This window comes from Chrysochloris asiatica, unplaced genomic scaffold (assembly GCF_000296735.1).
Source record: "Chrysochloris asiatica unplaced genomic scaffold, ChrAsi1.0 scaffold00042, whole genome shotgun sequence".
Classification (NCBI taxonomy): domain Eukaryota; kingdom Metazoa; phylum Chordata; class Mammalia; order Afrosoricida; family Chrysochloridae; genus Chrysochloris; species Chrysochloris asiatica.
In genome coordinates this window covers 14,752,919-14,773,192 of record NW_006408560.1, presented here as the reverse complement: position 1 = coordinate 14,773,192, position 20,274 = coordinate 14,752,919, and the positions used below count along the sequence as shown (strand labels likewise).

Below are 20,274 nucleotides of genomic sequence, written 5' to 3'. Positions count from 1 at the left end.
TGAATTTGCATATGAGCAATTGATTGTCTGTTCCACAATGTGCCCTGGCCTTGTTTTGGCACTCATCCTACTGTATTTTGTTTCATTGCAATGATTATAATCCCCTCCTTGCATCATCATTTAACCGTATTTGCTTCTAACAGTATTTGCTCTGGGGTTTTTTTTTTTTTTGTTTTTTTATGTACACAGAAATGCTCAGGAATATATAATCATTTAAACAACCAAAGGGTGCATTCTGCAAGTCAGCCTCCTGGCCATCATGTTAGTTTGTTCTTGTAGTGTCTTCCTAAGTTCTTCAAAAAAAATTTTTTTGTGTTCTCCTTGCTTTCATTAATCTTTCTCTGTATCAGTAAATGGTACCTAAATAGCATTGTTTAAAATTCCTTATTAAATATTTCTGGTTGTATATATGGTATTATATTTTCTGACTCTATGTTTTGGTCACTTGTTTGAGGTACTTTGTCGTATTTCTTCAGATAAGCCTAAGTTGTCTGTTTTCTCCAAGATATTGTGGTGTTGTATTTATATTTAATTAATGTTAGTGTGTTCTCAGGTACTCACCACCTGTTGCCTGGTAGGTGTGATAGAGACTGGAAGTATGAATATAAGTTCTCTGTTCACTGCTAGTATAGCATAGTTTGGGGTGGGCCCATGTGCCTCCAGAAGCAGGGGTGCTATCCCAAGCACCTGATACCAGGCAGAGCAGAGGCTGCACAGGAAGGGATGCTACTGGCCATTGTGTTGGATATGGTAAGACTGGTCACACCCCCAGTTACAGGGAGGGCAAGGGAACAAGGGAGAACTGCACCTTCCTTGCCTCCAAACTCCAGCCACATCTTGTGCCTGCAAGCCACTGTATCATCAGCTGCTTGCAAAAGCTCAAGATGGTCACATTGCTCCACATCAGCTGACTGCCTGCTCTCTCCCTGTTCTTGTTCAACTTCCCCTTCCAGTCAGAACTCAATCCACCTCTCTGTTTTTTCCCCTGAAACTCAGGGTTCTTGGATCACCTGCTCTATCTGTTTCACTTGGTCTCCCATGTCTTTGTTACAGAGGGACGGCTCAATGTGTTTGCCTACTCTGCCATCTTGCCCCAGAAGTTTGTTACCATTGGTTCTTGACCATATGATATACTTCCTGAAATGGATGAATATCAACCAATTCTTTTTGATACAGTGACTATTTCTTTTGTCGTCTTTTGATGCTTCCTCCATTGTTCAATATTTTGCCCATAAAATCTTTCAATATTGTAACTTGTGGCTTGAATTTTTTCTTCAGTTCTTTCAGATTGAGAAATGCTGAGCATGTGCTTCCCTTTTGGTTTTCTAACTCCAGGTCTTTGCACATTTCATTATGATATTTTACTTTGTCTCTGGAGCTGCTCTTTGAAGTTTTCTGTTCATCTCTTTTATGTAATCATTTCTTCCAGTCTCTTTAACTGTTCTAAGGAGCAAGTTTCAGAGTCTCCTCTGACATCCACTTTGATCTTTTCTTTCTTTCCTGTATTCTTAATGACATTTTCCTTTCTTCTTGTATGATGCTTTTGATGTCATTCCACATCTCTTCTGGTATTTGTTTATTAGTGTTCAATGAGTCAAATCTGTTCTTGAGATGGTCTCTAAATTCAGATGGGATATACTCAAGGTCATATTTGGCTCTCATGGATTGGTTTTAATTTTCTTCAGGTTCAATCAAATTATACTGTGGTGGCTTGTGTGTTTCTGTGATCCTGGAAGCTATGCCACCTGTTTTTCAAATGCCAACAGGTTCACCTATGGTAGACAAGTTTAAGCAGAGCTTCCAGACTGAGACAGACTAGGAAGAAGGACTAAGTGATCCAATTCTGAGGGGTTAGCCACTGAAAACCTTATGAATAGCTGTGGAATGTTATCTGATATCATGCTTGAAGATAAGCACCTCACGTTGGAAGACACTCAAAATGCCCCTGGGGAGAAGTTTCCTTCTCAAAGTAGAATTGACCTTAATGACATGGATGGAACAAAGCTTTGGGGGCCTTCATTTTCTGATGGTACATGGCTCAAAATGAAAAGAAACAGTTGCAAACATCCATTAATAATCAAAATGTTAAATATATGAAGTATTGAATCTAGGAAAATTGGAAGTCATCAAAATGAAATGGAACACATAAAGATCCTAGGCAGTCATATGATTTAGTATGCTCTTGAAATATTCAAGAAAAATTGTATTAATTCATTGTCAAAAAGAATATTTCAATAACACATCCTGAAATACAATGCTGTCTGCAATAGGGTAATATTAGCTAATAAGACTATTACTTAAATTTATGCACCAACCACTAAAGCCAATGATGAAAAAAAATCAAAGAATTTTATTAACTTCTTAAGTCTGAAATTGATCAAACATGCAATCAAGATGCATTGATAATTACTGATGATTGGAATGTGAGAGCTGGAAACAAAGAGAAATGATTAGTAGTTGGAAAATATGGCCTTATTGATAGTAATTGTGCTGGAGGTCACATGATAAAATTTTACATGACCAATAACTTATTCATTGCATATACCATTTTTCAACAACATGAATGGTGACTATACATGTGGACTTCACCAGATGGAATATACAGGAATCAAATCTATTACATATGCAGAAAAACACAATGGAGAAGCTTAATATCATCAGCCAAAACAAGACCAGGATACCACTGTGGAACAGACCATCAATTGCTCATATGCAATTCAGTTCAGGTTGAAGCTGAAGAAAATTAAAACAAGTCCACAAGAGTATATTCCATTGAAATCTGCTTAATGGCATACAACAACAAAAATGGCCATTTGTATTTCCTCACCCATGAAATTCCTATTTGTTCTTTGCCCATTTTCCTTGGATTCTTTCCTTTGTCTGTTTATTCCTTTATTGTTTGTGTTTTTTATGGATTTATGAGGACTAGTCCTTTGTTGTTATATGTGTTGCTGCAATATCTTTTCCTAATTTGTAGCTTATTTTCTCTCTCTCCTATGGTATCTTTGGAGTCTTGGTGTGGCACTGTGGGTTAATGCACTGTACTGCAAGATCGGTGTTTCAAGCTCACCAGCCACTCCTTGGAAACTATACAAAGTTGCTATGGGTCAGAACCAACTCGATGGCACTTAAAAACAACATGATATCTTTAAACAAACAGACATTCTTAATTTTAATAAATTAGAATAATTGCTGAACTATAATATATATACAAGCATGCATAAATCCATTGAGACTTTGATTAAAGTTTAATTTAATCAAAAGATTAAGGGAAAGTTGACATCTTCATAGTATTGAATCTTCTCTTCCATGAAAATAGTATTTAGTCAGATTTTTTTTTTTTAATGTCATTCAGTGTGTGATTTGTTGAATCTGGGTCTGATGATCTGTTTTATAAACCTTCACTCAATCCACAGTAAAAAATATTTTTAAAATGTCATTCAATAAATTTTTATAGTTTTGCCTATTTAGTCTTGTAAACATTTGTTAGATTAATTCTTAGACATTCCAGGGGGTTATTTTTTGTGTGTGTGTGTTTCAATATTTCAAATTTTATCTATTCTGGTATGTGTCATTTTGTTGTTAAGTGCCATCCAGTCGGTTACAACTCATAGTGACCACGTATAGGGTTTCTGAGGAGTGGCTGGTGAGTTTGAACTGCCAACCTTGCAATTCAAACAATCTTGTGGGTCTAGTACTTATCCTACAGCACCACGCCAGGACTCTGGAATGTGTCATGGTAGTATCTAATTTTGATTTTAATTTGCATTTCTCAGTTGAAAAATCTTGGGGTTTTTTTCTGATGTTTACTTGTGCTTTATTGATTATACAAAGGCTTCTAAGTGTGTACCTTAAAACTTAGTTGCAATTTAGAACCTGAAATCCTATCAATGAACATTTTGTACTCTGTTATATTAAAATATACTGATCTATTTTACAAACTGAATAAAGCTTTTACCCATACATAATTTTTGTATCACTGCATTGGTCACTTGGAAAATATGGGTTTACTGAATAATTCAGATCTTTTGAATGTTGACACATTTTACACAATATTGAAGCCATCACCTTTGTTATTATCACCATTGTTCTCATCAGAAAAAAATTTTTAGGTATTCGAAAGTTGTTAAGCTCACAGTAGCAGATACAAGCTTTCTCTTGAAGACTCAAATTTTATCATTGACAACCAAGATTGTCAATTGTTTTCCTTGAAGTGACAGGCTCACTTCACTAATGTTTGAGAGAATGCGCTAAGTAAATAAGTATAATTTGTCTATCAATTCTTTCAAGTCAAAATGCATTTTCATCTTAGTCATCACCTTAGAACTGAGCCAAGGGCACATCCTCACTAGGATTCTACACTATTAATCAAATGTTGCTAATAAATTAACCTGCACAGGATATTTTGGTTCTGATCTTTTTAGAATTATAAATAAAGCTGGACAGGAAATACAATATCCATATATTTATCTAACTTTGTAAATGTGCTAACATATTCATAAATTTTTTTAAGCTTTCTATTGTGAATTGAGTGAAGATTTACAGAACAGCTCATTAATCCCACATTCAACAAATTATACACTGTGTGTCATTACAAAGGTTGCAATGCACTTCATGTACCATCAGTTCACAGTATTTACCTCTGTTCACTTTATTTTTCCCCTCCTCCCACCCTGTAACCATCATAGGATGTTTCATTTAACAAGATAATATTTCTTAACTTTTTACATTTTGGTTCCACACAATATTTGTCCTTTTGTATCCATCTTTTTGCTATTGTGAATAGTGCTTCAATGAACATGGGTGTGAATGTATCAAGTCGTGTGTCACAGCTCTTATTTCTTGAGGATATATACCAATCACGTAGAGGAATTGTTGGGTCATATGGATTTCTATTTTCAACTTTTTGAGAAAGCGCCATACAGTTTTCCATAGTGGTTGCATCATTTTAGAAGCCCTACAGCAGGGTAGGAGGGTCCCAGTCTCTCCACACCATCACCGCATTTGTTGTTTTCTGTTTTTTTGGAACTTGGCTATTAATGCTGGAGTAAGGTATTAATGCATTGTCATTTTGATTTGCATAGCTCTAATGGCTAGTGACTGTGAGCATTTCTTCAGGTGTTGTTGATTGTGTGAATGTCTTCTTTAGTGAAATGTCTGTTCATATCCTCTGCCCATTTTTTCACTGGGTTATTTGTCTTCTTGTTGAGGCGTTAAAGGGTTCTATAAATTTTGGAGAGTAGTCCTTTGTCTGATATATCATTGCCAAAGATTTTTTCTGAGTCTGTGGGTTCTTTTTTGACTCTTTTGGTGAAATCCTTTGATGCACATTAAGTATCTAATTTTTAGGTCCCGGTCATCTATTTTGTCTTCTGTTTATGTTTTCAGTTATGTTTTATAGTGTATTTATGCCACATATCAGAGCTTCCAGGAGTCCCGTTGTGGTGCTGTGGGTTAATACACTGGACTGCAAGAATGGTTTGCACTGCAAGGTCAGTGGTTCAAGCTCACCAGCCGCTCCTCAGAAACCCTATATAGGGTCACTATGAGTCAGAACTGACTTAACAACAACAACAAATCAGAACTCCCAAGTTGGTACCTATTTTTTCACTGATTATCTGTATAGTTCTAGGTTTTACATTTAGGTCTTTAATCCACGTTGAGTTCATTTTGGTACGTGGTATGAAAAATGGGTCTTGTTTCATTTTTCTTCAAGTGGATTTTCAATTTTGCCAGCACCATTTGCTAAAGAGACTATCTCTTCCCCCTTTTAATGCATTTTGGCCCTTAGTCAAAGATCAGCTGACCATGGGTAGATGGATTTACTTCTGGGTTCTCAATTCTGTTCCATTGATCTATTTGTCTTTTGTTGTACCAATAGCAGGCTGTTTTCACTAATGTGGCTGTGTAGTAGGTTTTGAGATGAGGAAATGAGAGGCCTCCTACTTTGTTCTTTTTCAATAATGCTTTGCTTATCTGGAGTCTCTTCCTTTCCATATTAAGTTAATGATTAGTTTTTCCATCTCTTTAAAGGATGATGTTGGAATCCGGATTGAGATAGCATTATCATGTATGGTAATCTCAGGGTGTTGTCTGATGCTGTTGGTTCTCAGTCCAAAGCAAATCCTTCAGCATTCTTTGTAAAGTTGGTCTGGTCATTACAAATTCCTTTAATTTCTGTTTATCAGGAAATGTCCTAATTTTACCATCATATTTGAGGGTCAGCTTTGCTCAAATAATATCCTATGATGGTCACAGGGTGGGTGGGGGCAAGGGAAAAAATAAAGTGAATAGAGGTAAATACTGTGAACTGATGGTACATGGAGTGGATTGCAACCTTTGTAATGACACACAGTGTATAACTTGTTGAATGTGGGACTGATGATCTGTTCTGTAAATCTTCACTCAATTCACTATTGTTGTTGCTAAGTGCCATCGAGTCGGTTCCGACCCATAGCGACCCTGTACAGGGTTTCCAAGGGTGTAAATCTTTATGGGAGTAGAAAGCCTCATCTTTCTCCCGCGGAGCAGCTGGTAGTTTCAAACCGCTGACCTTAAGGTTTGCAGCCCGATTCGTAACTACTACGCTACCAGAGCTCAAAAAAAATGTATACGTCCACCCGATCCGCCATCTTGTTTATTCTCGTTTGTGGAGACTCTTGACGGATCTAGTTTCAGTGTCTGTTAAAGCCAGTCAGCAGCTAGAGGCAAGGTGACTGGTTAAATGCTGGTCTCGTGGCTCTGCAGGTTCTGTAGGTCCTAAGCCACTAAGCCAAGCCCACCTAAATCCAGGTACCAAAATGTCCTACTAAAGTGACACAGCTGGCCCCTGGCTCACACTGGCATGGCTCCCAACCACATGGCTCCAAACTCTGGGAGAGCAGGGGCTATGCTAGGGGTAGGTAAGGGTGGCAGTTGGCCACCCCTCTGGTCACCAGGGGAGCATGGAGAAAAAAAATGAATCACACCTTTCCAGTCGCGTGTGTGTGTGTGTGTGTGTGTGTGTGTGTGTGTGTGTGAGAGAGAGAGAGAGAGAGAGAGAGAGAGAGACAGTCTCAGAGAGACTGCTCTGCCAGGCCACCTTCTGTTGCCAAAGCTGCTCACAAAGGTTCAAGATGGTCGCACTGCATCTGACCAACCTTCACCAGTCAGTCTCCCATTCACACCACATCCCTGTTCAGCTTCTCCTCCCAGTAAGCATTTAATCAACTTTTCAAACCTTACTTCTGAAGTTCAGGGTTCCTGTTTCTATTTTATTTGGTCTCTTGTATCTTTGTTGATGCAGAATCGCTATGAGTCAGTACTGACGCGATGGCACCTAACAACAACAACAAATCTTTGTTGTAGAAGGTACGTGTAGTACATCAGCCATCTTACTGAAATTCTCGGAATACTGTTTTTTAATAAAATGTTTTGTAGTTTGCAAAAAAAACCAAAACAAACCCACTCTTTCATTTAATGGCTTTAACAAATAGTAATTTTTTTCTCTCGTAGTCTAGGAGGCTAGATCCCTGAATTCAGAGAAGTCTTAGGGAAGGCTTTCTCTGTTGGCTCTGGAAAAAGGTCCTTTTCTCTTTAACTTAGAGATCACATGTAGATCTATGAGGTTCTGTGTGCCCTGAGCTCTTCTCTCTTCTTTCTTGATGATAACGAGGCCCTCCACCCACTTTTTTTAAAACCTATTTTTAAACTTTTTATTGTAAATTGGATGCTAAGCACTTTTTTACGCTTATTGGTCATGTGAATATCTACTTTTGTAAAATATCTGAACAAGTGTTTTGCCCCAATTTTTTAAATAGCTTGTCTTTTTATTATTATTATTATAAAAGTTCTGTATATATTTTGGATAGGAGTACTTGCTCAGATATCCTTACTGTAAATTTTCTTCTCCCAGTGACTTTTAGTTTTATTTTGTTAATAGTGGGTTGTTTTGTTTTTATTTTTGTTTTGTTTCTTTATTAATGAGCACAAGTTTCTTATTTAGATAAAATCCAATTTATCAATACTTTAATGGTTAGTGCTTTTAGTCATGTTTAAGAAAATTTTGCCTACCCCAAGGATGTAAAGTTTTCTCTAATATTTTACTTAGAAGGTTTATGGTTTCAGTTTTTACATTTAGGTCTAGGGTTTAGCTTGATTTTTTGCATATGGTAAGATCAAGGTATATTATTTTTCATAAAATATCCAGTTGCTTCATTACAATTTATTGAAAAGGCTTTGCTTTCCCTGTTGACTTGCATGGTGTCTTCGTTAGAAAGCAAGTGCCCATATTTGTTTGGGTCTATTTCTGGGCCCTCTTTCCTGCTGCATTGATTTGTCTATCCTTTTGCCAATATTGTATAACCTTAATTACAATAGCTTTATTTTACTCTTAAAAATCCAGTAGAGTAAGTCTACTCACCTAGAACGACTTTATTACTTTACTTTAAGATTATCTTGACTGTTCTATCTAGGTCCTATGCATTTCCATATGAATTGAAATTGTTTTTGTTAATTGCTAAGAAACAGAAAGTCCTGCTGGGTTCAAACTGAAATTCCATTGACATTAAAGATTAATATGGAGAAGCTGAAAATGAACTTAATTTCTTTCAGTAAAAACAGTGGTTAGTTTTATATAAATGATCTTTAAAAAAAACAAACCTCAAACATTCCTTTCCTGACAGGGATACAAAGGAGTCCTAAATTTTTGTTTTGTTTTGGAAAATATTTCATACTTCAGCATCCCTTTCTTTTTTTGTCCCTATAATAATTTATTTGGAAAAAAATAGTAATTTAGGACAAATTGCAATCTTTATAATATAGAATTTTTTTTATCTATGAAAAGAATATATCTCTCCCTCTGTTGTCAAAATTGTCATGTTTGAGGCCATTGTTGCAGCTGCTGTGTCAAACCATCTCATTGGGGGTCTTCCTCTTTTTTATAGATCTTCTCCTTTACCAAGCATGATGTCCTTTTCCAGGGACTGGGCCCTCCTGATAACATTTTCCCCTCTAGTTAGACATTTTGGAAAAAATGTCTTTTAACAAAACATTGTTGTTAAGTGCCATCGAGTTGGTTCCAACTCATAGTGACCCTGTATAGGGTTTCTGAGGAACAGCTGGTGGGCTTGAACTGCCAGCCTTGTGGTTTGCAGTCCAGTGCTGATCCTACAGCTCCACACTAGGAGTCCAACGTTATTATTAGGTGTTGATTCATAGCAACCTATGCACACTAAAACGAAACACTGCACAGTCCTGCACCAACCTCATAATTGTTGCTACACTTGAGCCCATTGCTGTTGTCACTGTGCCAGTCTATCTTGTTAGGGGTCTTCCTCTTTTTCGCTGACCTGCCACTTTGCCAAGCATGATGTCCGTCTCCAGGAACTGGTCCCTCCTGATAATATGTCCAAAGTATGAGAGACAAAGTCTCATCTGGCTTCTAAGGAGCCTCTGGCTATACTTCTTCCAACAGAGATATGTTTGTTCTTTTGGCAGTCGGTGGTACTTTTAATATTCTCCTTCAACACCATAACTCAAATACATCAATTCTTCTATGGTCTTCCTTATTCATTGTCTAACTTTCACATGCATATGATGCTATTGAAAATACCATGGATTGAATTGGGTATACTAATAAAGAATACCAATTAGTATTCTCCATATGGAGTCTGGTGTGGCGCTGTGGTCTAATGCACTGGACTGCAAAGTCAGTTTGAACCACAAAGTTACTGGCTCAAGCTCACCAGCTGCTGCTTGGAAACCCTATAAAAGGTCACTATGGGTTAGAACCATCTTGATGGCACTTAACAACAACAGTTCTTCATATAGAATCCTGGTGTGGTGCTGTAGGATAAACACTAGACTGCTAACCAAAGATTAGCAGTTCTAACCCACCAGCTGCTCCTTGGAAACTCTGAGTTATAACCAACTTGATGTCACTTAACATAACTCTCTTCATAGAGTATTTACCAATCTTTGTTAGATTTATTCTTAGGTATTTTGGAGTTTTTGTTGCTATTATAAATCCTTTCTTAAATTACATTTTATAATTGGTTTTGGTTTATAGAAATGGTCCTGGTGTGTTGTTGTATGATGAGTACTGGACTGCTAACCTCAAAGTTAGCAGATCAAACCTACCAACTGTTCTTTGGAAATCCTATTCAGGGTCACTATGAGTCAGAACCAACTCAACAGCACTTATCAAAACAACAAATGATCTTGGCGTCACTCATCTTTTTAGTTCTAATAATTTATGTTTGGATATTTTAAGGCTTTTGTAAAATCATATAATCTAAATAACAGTTTTGTTTCTTTTCAATTCTTCATGTTTTTTGCCTTATACTTTCTTGCCTTACAGTGCTGACTAGGATTCTAGTTATACTTGTCTTGTTTCTGATTTAGATGGAGTACATTTAATGTTTTGCTGACTTTGACTATAGGTTTTGAAAGACATTCTTTATCATGTTAAGGAAAATTCCTTCTAGATCTAATTTCTATAACTTGTTTTACAATGAATGCATATTGAATTTTTATTCTGTGCTTTTTTTTTTTTTTCACTTATTGAAATGGTCGTAATTTTTCTCTTTTAAACTATGGAGGTGAATTTCATTTAAAGATTTTTTTATTTAGTTATAACCATTATAGTATTCTTGGGATAAATACAACTTTATTATGATGGGTTATCTTTTTAAGATACTGCTGGATTTCATATTTGATACAATTATCTATTGCTGCATAACAAACCATCCCCAACATAGTGGCTTAAAACAACTGTTTGTTTTGGAAGGGATAGTTTCAAAATTCTATGGGTGCGTATTTTTAGCTGGCCTCAGTGAAGTAGTACTTCTGCTGGTTTCACCTTACATGACTAGCTGTCTGGTGACTTGAATAGGGTTGGATGGTCAAAGATAGCCATATTAACAGGCTTGTTAGTTGGCAAGTTTCCAGGTGGGATACCTTGGTTCTTCTTCATATGGCCTTTCCAGAAGGCTATTTTTGACTTGTTCAGCATACCAATAGCATTTCAAGAAGGTAAGTAGAAACTTCCAGGTTTCCTTGAATTCATGGCTCAGAAATCACATCTGCCCCTTTTGCTTCCCTATGCTCATCAAAATAAGTCTCAAAGCCAGTCCATATCCAAAGAGTGAAGAAATTGACTCCTTCTTCATGGGAAAAGCTGCAAATAATTTACGACCTTTTAAAATCAGCTACCTACTCAAAGACCAAACCTACTGCCATTGAGTGGATTCTGACTTGGTGGTGTTGTTAAGTAACCTCTGAGTCACTTCTGACTCATAGCGACCCTGTTAGGGTTTCTTAGGAGAAACTGGTGAATTTGAACCACTGACCCTTACGATTCAAACCGACCTTGCAGTCCAGTGCATTATTTCACAGCACCACACCAGGACTCCATATAAGGTTTCCAAGACTGTAAATATTTATAAGAGTAGACATCCTCATCTTTCTCCTGAGGAGGGGATTGTGGATTTGAACTGCTGACTTTGTGGTTGGTATTTTTGTACTTATGTTCTTAAGAGAGACTGACCCATACTTTTCCTTTGTTTTACTATCCTTATGTAGTTTTACAATTAAAGTTAAAGAAAAGGTAGAGGATATTCTTTTTCTATTCTTTGAAAATGTTTGTATAAAATTTCAGTGATTTATTTCTTGAAAGATCTGTCCTTTATTTATAAAACTGTTTTGGTTTGGTATTTTTTGTTTTGTTTTTTTCTTCATAGGAAGATTAACTATTAAACTATTCATTACATTTCTTTAATAGACTCATCCAGACTTGCTATTTCTTCTTGATTCAGCTTCGGTAAGTTATATATATATATATATTTAAAATAATCTATTTTGGGTGCATTTTCAAAATTATTGCCATGAAATTTCAAGTAGTATTTTCTTTTTAGTCACTGTTATTTCTTTAAGTAGGTCTACTTTTTCACTCTAATTTTGTCTATTTGTGCCTTCTCTTTCTTCTTAATTGCTATTATCAGATATCACTAAAACTCAGAAGCCCTTTCCCCATTCATAACCCTCGTTCTCTGGCAGAGATGACACTTTGCTGACTTTTGAGATTGGTTTTCTCAGTTTACCATCTATATATGCATCTCCACACAGTATCAAGTCACTTTTTGCCTGCTGTAAACTTTATATGAATGTAATTATACTGTATATAAATCTTTCGTGTTTCCACTTAACATTATGTTTGTGAGATTCATCCATATTGTTGAGTGACCTTTGGTTTTCTCATTTTTATTACTGAGTAGTGCTTTAATGTGTGCACATAATCTTTAGTCAGTCAACTGAAGATGAATTTTTGGATTGTTTCCTATGAGCTCTATCATATATATCTTTTGAAATGTGTTAAGATTTGCTTTATGGTCTAATAATATGTGGTCAGTTTATTGATGTTCCGTGTAGACTTAAAAGAAAAGTTATTCTCTAAAGGTTGGGTGTGTGGTCTATGAATGTTTCTACACTCTACTGTCTTAAACCCAGACTGCTTCAGTTTTTTTCATTACTTGTCTGGCCTTTATACGTTCTTCATTTCTGGAAATCATTCAGGGTAAACCTATTCTCTTCTGAGATATTTTCTATATTAAGAAAGTCTGGACTTGAAATGTAGCAGAGTGATGAATACTACATAGCAGAAATAACTTCCCAACTATTTCAAGTGGAATATCCAGATATGGGTAGTAGAGAAATGCCAAGCTGTGGAAAAGCAAAGAGCATGGAGGGAGGATGGATAAAGCCTGACCTTTGGGTGAGGATTCTTGACATGATTCTAGGGTCAAGGTTTCTGTCAACCATCTGCTGGCCCCTCGGATCACTTGGCCACTGGCAGGCTTTCCAAATCTGTATCCATGAGTGTCATCAGTGGCTTCTTGGATCCTCCTGGTGAGTAAAGGCGGGAGCAAACCAGCAGTGGCTCTTTCTCCAGTCCACCTCACGACCACTCTTCAGATCTGTTGGAGTTCAGACACCCTGGATTATGTCTAGCACAAACTTTTTGTTGTTGTTAAGTTCTGTTGAGTTGGTTCTGACTCATAACAACCCTGTATAAGGTTTCTGAGGAGTGGCTGATGGATTTAAACCACCAACCTTGTGGTTAGCAGTCCAGTGCTTATCTTACAGCACCATACCATACACCCTTGGAGCCCTCAAATGAGATGTCTATTCAGACCTCTGACATTCTAAAACTCTCCTAATGAAGGGCATAGGATAGAGTGAGACTCTCCAACCTCTGGTCATCAAAGATGGAGGACAGTTACCTATAATGTACCTTGCCCTCAAGATGGTTTCTTGAGAACTTAGTGTAATTTTCTGTCCTCCCCATAAGCCAGACACAGAACTGAGATTTCAGGCCCCAGTCCCCTCTCTACATAACCTTGGTATTCTGTCCACTGGCTCTTAAATTCTTCAGCTCTGCTGTGCTCAGACCCCGCCCTCCCTCCCTGCTCCCTAGCACCCGCCCTAAGGAATGGCGTCACATGCACCTGCAGCTTGGGAACCTGATCCAGGTGGAGGGGGTGGGGGAGGCAATCCTGGGCGCCTTTGTCTGGCTTTAGCCAGACATTTCTCTTCTCCTTTTGTGTTGGCAGGGAATTTATCCCAGTCCCCTGCTGCTGACCTCAGCAAAGGGTAAGTGTGGGGGACCTATAGTTTTTCAAAGGCCTAGATAGGAAAGGGGCAATGGGGCTGGGTAATGGATTTTGTAGCCCCAAAGGTCTCTCAGCTTCTGAAACATTGCTCAACCTCTCTATTTATGAGTAAAGACCTCTAAATGTGCCAAAGATCCTTCCCTCCCAAATTGCAAAGAATTTGCCCACTTCTCTGTCCACGGAAGGTTCAGCAGGTTCCAGGTAGTCCCATAGAGTCTCCATGAGAGATTGTTGTTGTTAAGTGTCATCGAATTGATCCCGACCTATAGTGACCCTATGTAGGGTTTCCAAAGAGCAGCTGGTGAGCTTGAACCGCCAACCTTGCAGTTCAAACGGCTTTGTGGTCTGGCGCATTAACCCACAGCGCCACACCAGGACTTGTGGGAAAAAAAATGTATCTAGACCGCAGGTTGTCAGTTCAGTCACAGAGTGGGGTTACTTGCTGATGTCAATGACACAAAAGTGAGTGGGCATATGGCTGTTGGTCAGTCTCAGGGACAGAGTGACCAAGGATCATAGATTCACATTGGATGACTCAGAAAACTGACCAATGGGGAATGGTTCTTAGAAGAGTTGGACTAGGGTTGTAGAGCTCTGAGAAGGCAAAAACTAAAGGCACAAAGTAGGAACGGAGGATGGGTGATTTGCATAACTGTGTAAATAAGCATGCAAAATCAGCACCTGTTTATTTGGCTCCTACAGCTGAAGCCTGATTCCAGTGGGTCAGTCCTCTACAACAGTGTGGCTGTGTGAGCAAGTAATGGGCCCTTTAAGATATTAGGCTCTGATTTGTGGTCCTGAAAATCTCTAGCTGACACATCTCCTGGCTCTGGGTTTGGGATTAGCTCATGGGATAGGGCTGATGAAATCCCAGGAAATTCAGTCCTTACTGGCGCTAGGCCCAGAGGCCCTTTCCAAACAGCAAGAGAGGGTCGCACACAGGGCTCTTGTTCTGCAAAGCGAAAATGTGCCCTTTAGGGATTCCCCCCCCCCCCCCCATACCACTTCATCTGAGGAGCAGCAGGAGCAAGGAAATGGGTCCTCTTGTCCTCAGTCTGGATTAGGTAGGAAGGGGGAGGCTTCGATTATCTGGGAGGAGCCTGGGTTTTCCTCATAAATAGACAGGCCTGGGAAACTCAAGTGTCCTCCTCTGGGAAGCCCTAGGAGGTGGGTAGGGGTTGGGGGTGAAGGAACAAAATTATCTTGCTGAGTCCTTCCTCTTCCTGCCTCGCCCTTTCAGTCCTTCCACTCATATCTCCATTCTCTTTCTCCTGATCATGGCATCTTCTTCCACCATCTCTCTGAGAATAGATTTTCTTCCTTTCAGTCTTTATCTGCTCACCTCTTTTTTTCTTTCTGCAGTCACTGGGGCGGCAGCTGTGGCCAACTGGAAGGGGGCTCGGGTATCTCCGTAGGCTCCTCCCTGCGGCGGACCTTCAGCTTCATCTTCGGCATGACCGGAAAGGCCAAGGTAGGAATCAGCTGGGCAAAAAGGAGGCCTAGGACCCATGGCTATCTCCAATTCCTGCCCTTCCTATTTTTTCTGACATCTCCCCCGCCACACACACTATCACGGCCCTCAGTTTCTCTTGTTAGATGGAGACTCAGAGCATTGGTTCAAATTTTAAGGAAACACAATCTCTCCTGGCCTCTCTCCTTACATCCCAGCATATCACCTTTTCTTTGCTTCTTTCCCCTCCATCCCCTCTCCAGCTTATGGGGGGCCAGCTGTGGATAGCTGAAAGAGGAAAAGGGCCAGGAGCCTCTGGCCTAATCCTCCCTCCCTTAGCTAAGAGGTGGGCAGCAGAATTTGGAAGCATTAGACATACGATGATAATAATTGCAACAATACTTTTACTTCTTCACAGGGTATTAGGGCTTGCAAAGTGCTTTTACACGCATAATTTTATGGGTGGATACAGCAACTGAAGGAGTTGAAATTAGACCATAGGCAGAGTGGAAACCAGGGAAGAATGATTATGGAAGAATATGTATAGCCCTGTGTGTGTGTGTGTGTGTGTGTGTGTGTGTGTGCGCGCGCGCTTGCTTGCTCTGGTCCTAGAAAAATGAAGGCACATTGTACTCTTCCTGTTACCAGCCTTTATACTCTGGTGAAACTGGACACTCAGCCTGTTTGAATTTATTTCCACTTTCTTCATTTACTGACAGAGTGAGCCACCACTCTTTTTCTCTCATGGCCTCCCCCAAGTACTTTCTAACCTGAGGTGGCTTCCACACATTGAGAGAAATTCCAGAGAACACAAAACAAAAAACCAAACTCACTGCTCTCCAGTTGATTCCAACTCATAGTGACCCATCCATAGGACAAAATAGAACTGCTCCTTAAGGTTTCCCCAACTGTAAATCTATATGGGAACAGATAGAGTGGCTGGTGGGTTTGAACCACTGACCTTGTGGTTAGCAGCCCAGTGTTAATCCCACAGCACCATCAGGGCTTCTTTAACTTCTTTAACATCATCACATTCACCTCAGAGTCATGGAATTCTCCCCATAGGACTGCTTGAGCTCCTCCCAGCACCCTCTGCTTGTCAGAGCTCTCTGCTCCTGGAACCATTCAGCTAGGATTCTCCTTGCTTGGGGCAGGTAGGGAAGGCTGAGGTTTCCTGGTGGTGGTGCTAGCTACTGGCCAAGACTGATATAGGCCTAAGGCCAGGGGCCCCCAGAGGAAGAGCCTTAGTTGGAGAATCTTAAAGCTGGAAGTGGGAGACGGCAGGTGAGAGAGAGAGAGAAGCTGAGTTTTCTAGAAAACAAAATAGAAAAAGAATTCTTGGGATTTGAGTTCCATCTCCTTACAGGCACTCAAGTTGAGGGCAGGAGAGTCTAATGATAGAATCATCCTCTTTTTCCCACCCTTGGCCTAACAGCTGGGGAAATGAGTAACCCAATGAAGGGCAATATGAGCAGGGAATCAGAGTCCAGACAGGCAGCAGGAAAGAGCCAGAATAAGTCTGAATATTTTCCCACTGGATCCTTTCCTCTCTAGAGTTTCTGCTTCTACCTCCCTGTTTCCCTCTCTGTCATCTCCTGGTTCATGTCTTCCTTCCACCCTACAAAGGTCTGTTTCTGCTTCATTTAATGTCTTCCTTCTCCTCCCAGACTGTCTCTCTCCCCCTTATCCCAGCTCAGGATGGGGGTCATGAAGCAGGAAAATAGGGTGGGGCTGGAGAGAAGCTCAGTCAAGCAGCGGGAGAAGGAAATCGTTTATTCCTTCCCACTTGACCAGCATTGTACAGTTGACAGAACATTTTCCCAGAGGTCACCTCACTTAATTCTTATAACAATTCTGTCAAAGACAGATATTTTAATCTCCATTTTACAGACAAGATAATGTAGAGGCTGCTACTTGCCCACAACCCCATAGCTAAAGAAGAAGTGGAACTGTATAGCAGACCCAGAGCTTTGACTATGTAACTTTGCCTCTGCTTTTCTCAGTGAACCCAGCACAACAGTCTAGCCCCTCTCTTCCCTTTCAAAGGAGATCTGGTAGCTCAGTTGTTAAGCGCTCAGCTTCTAAGGAGCCCTGGTGGCACTGTGGGTTAGGTGTTGGACTATTAAAACCAAAAAGGTCAACAGTCTAAACCCATGAGGGAGAAAGATGAAACTGAATACTCCTTGAAAAGATTTATAGCTTCAGAAACCCTATCAGGGTCCCTATGAGTCGGAATCAACTCAGTGGCAATGAGTTTGGATTTTTGTTTTGTTTTTTTTAATTTTCCTAACTGAAAGGCTGGAGGTTTAAATACAGCAAACACTGCTACAGAAAGATGTGGCAGTTTGCTTGTAAACCCTATGGGGCAATTCTATTCTGTCCTACAGGGTTGCTAAGAGTTAGAACAGACCTAAAGGCAATAACTTTGGCTTCCCTTCTTCCACCATCTTCTGCTGGATAGACATTAGAACCAATTATGCCTTAAGCACCCTGCTCCCAGAATACACAAGGTACAGAGTAATAAGGAGAAAAACAATCTGCCTCTTGGACAGAGTAAAGCTTGTGGCCCACATATCTCTGATAGTTCTGTATCTGTTTGCCTACTGGCCAAGACTCTTGACAACCAAGTTCTTCCTTGAGAACCCCTCTCCCAGGACCCCTACCTTACAATGTGAGTGATACATTTATCAAGTTAAGTAGGTTAAGGAAGGTGATAGCTATTTTTATATCCTAACAGAAATTAGGGTTGGCTTTTGTTTGGTTTTGTTTTTGTATATCTAAAAAATCTAGGCAGTACCACTTGCTAGGAACAGGGAGAAAAGAAGGGGTTTGGAAGAAGGTAAGGGTTGCCAAGGAGAAAGGAAGAGGGGCTGTGTCAGAGAATACAGAAAATGGAAATTGAGTCAATCTGCAGACCTAGCTCTCTAAAAGCCCAAGTATTTTCAAAGGTAAAACTGTGATTACAAAATCTGCCCAACCCTCTTCCCTATTATTCACCTTCTAAGTGGAAAAAGGAGTTCTGGTATGGTGCTGCAGGAAAATTCACTGTCTGGCACCATGGGTTTGAACCCCTAGGTCTGAGTATCAAACTCATCAATGGCCTCTTGGAAACCCTATACAGGATAACTGAGTCTGAATGACTCTGAACAACAATAACAAAGAGGAAGAAGAATGCATAGGTCAAGTAGCAGAATAACAAACAACAGGTGGGATAAAAAGCAGACTGAAGGTTGGGGTGAGAGAAGAGTGTTGCAGGGTCACATTCTTTTTTCTTAGAGATTTTATAAATTGAATTTGGGGACTAGGAGGTCTCCAAAAGAAACCCTATTGGTTCAGGTTATTGGTTTATTAGGTGCCAAGGTTGGAATTCTTTAGTCCTGGTGTGGTGCTGCGGATTAATGCGATGTACTGCAAGGTTGGTTTGAACATCAAGGTCGGCGGTGGTTCAAACTCACCAGCCACTCCCTGGTAACCCTATATGGGGTCGCTATAAGTCGAAAACGACTCGACAGCACTTAACAACAAGAAGATTGGAAATAGCCCTTTAAGAGTCCATCCTTGGCTTGCAGTCGAGAAGCCGACGCCAGCCCTGCCCCACCAAAGCCCAAGAGAGAAGCTGAGGTCCCAGCCCATCGCCTTCCCTGGGCCCCCAGTGGGCGGAGCCTTGAGTCCAAGATTCCGGCCTTCTGTTGTTTTTAAAATTAGTACTTTTGTAAGCTTTGGCTGCCCACTGGGGATGGAGGTAGGAGTTGTAAACATGGAGTGGATGACTAGTATCTGGGAATTACTGGTTTAAGGTAGTTCCTGAGACCTTCCCATAGCCGTCTCTGCAGGTGTAAAACCCTGGGAAAGTTCTTTCTGCCTTGGAATTTACATCCAACATGCTACAGGCATAGTTTATTCCCTCTCTTTTTTTTTTTTTTTTTTTTTCTGGCCTTTGCTATATAAGGATCCTAAACAGAGGAATGGGTGAAGAATGAGGTGAAGGAGTTGCTAGGCAGGAGGGGAAGCTGAGCAGTGTGGGGGTGGCGCTCAGGGTGAGGAGCCCAACCAGCTCAGCCAGTGGTGAGGCAGTGAAGCCCAAAATAGTGTCAGAGACTAAAATTGGCACCTACAAGAGTGCTGAATTGGGTTTGAAACCTGCAGCCTGGCCCTGCTGCGGACAGGGGCAAAGAGCCACCCCCTCCTCCATCTCCAGCCACAATTCCGGGACCAGTACTTCTAGTTTCTCTAGAGAACTGGGAGACCCTGAGAGGCAGAAATTAACTGCAATGCGAATGGCTGAAGGAGGAATTTTCTCAATACCAGGAAACTCACCAAAGGTGGAAGTTGATTCAGGCTGGGACCAAAAGTCCAGAAACATGAATCCCTACCCCACGCCTTGTGGAGAGAGGGCAGCCTACTTTGGGATTGAACCTAATTTGTAATAGAGATAACTGGGGTTATGGGGTTAGACACATGGAAGAACTTTCTTGGCTTCTTCACCTTCAGTGTTGTTGTAAATTAGATGTCGTAGAGTCGGTTCCGACTCATAGCGACCCTATATAGGGTTTTTGAGGAGCGACTGGTGGGTTTGAACTGTTGACCTTGGGGTTGGCGTCCATTGCTTATCCAACAGCGCCACGCCTGGACTGCTCGCCTTCAACTTAGGTGTTGAATCCCCAGATGTGGCTAGTTGAGGCGGAGCTAGAAGGGGAGGGGGGGGCGGGCAGAATGTGACCTGGGAGGCCCTACAGGAGTAGGGGCTTGTGGGAGAATTCTCTCTTTTCCCAGTTTGATTTTTCGACTTCTGGGAGTGAATCCTCCCCTTCACTCTTTCTATACTAAGACCCAGTTTTAGTTCTTCTTTGATTCCCCATCCCTGCCCCCAGTCATAAAAGGGGTTTGCTTTGGCTTGCTTTGATGGGCCCTAAAGGCCAGGAAGGAACTGGTCCCCGGTTCCCAGGAGAGCTGGGGGCGGATGGAATCCTCCGGCCTGCGGGTCTTTAAAGATTGCAGTAATACATGGGTGGCAGGGGGGAGGGGAAGAGGGGAAAGGAAAGACGTGGGGTGGGGCGCGGGCTGCGGGGCTGGACCAGCGGTAGGTTTTAGGAAAACAAGAGTTAAGGTTCGGGTCCTTGGGGCTGGAGGGCGCTCCTAGGCACTGGAGGGAAAACAGAAGAGCCCCCGAAACCT

General features: G+C 40.6%; 1 protein-coding gene and 1 pseudogene across 1 annotated transcript in view; one reads left to right on the top strand and one right to left on the bottom strand.

The window, feature by feature from the left end:
- Positions 1–15,104, bottom strand: part of LOC102815553 — a 49,092-nt pseudogene extending 33,988 nt beyond the window's left edge.
- Positions 1–20,274, top strand: part of ARHGEF2 (Rho/Rac guanine nucleotide exchange factor (GEF) 2) — a 68,039-nt gene that overhangs the window by 20,905 nt on the left and 26,860 nt on the right. The window contains exons 3-5 of the mRNA XM_006861573.1: positions 12,777–12,912; positions 13,590–13,629; positions 15,027–15,120. Of these exons, the coding sequence (XP_006861635.1) occupies positions 15,103–15,120 (18 nt within the window). The 5' untranslated portion in view covers positions 12,777–12,912; positions 13,590–13,629; positions 15,027–15,102. The remainder of the gene's footprint in view (positions 1–12,776; positions 12,913–13,589; positions 13,630–15,026; positions 15,121–20,274) is intronic.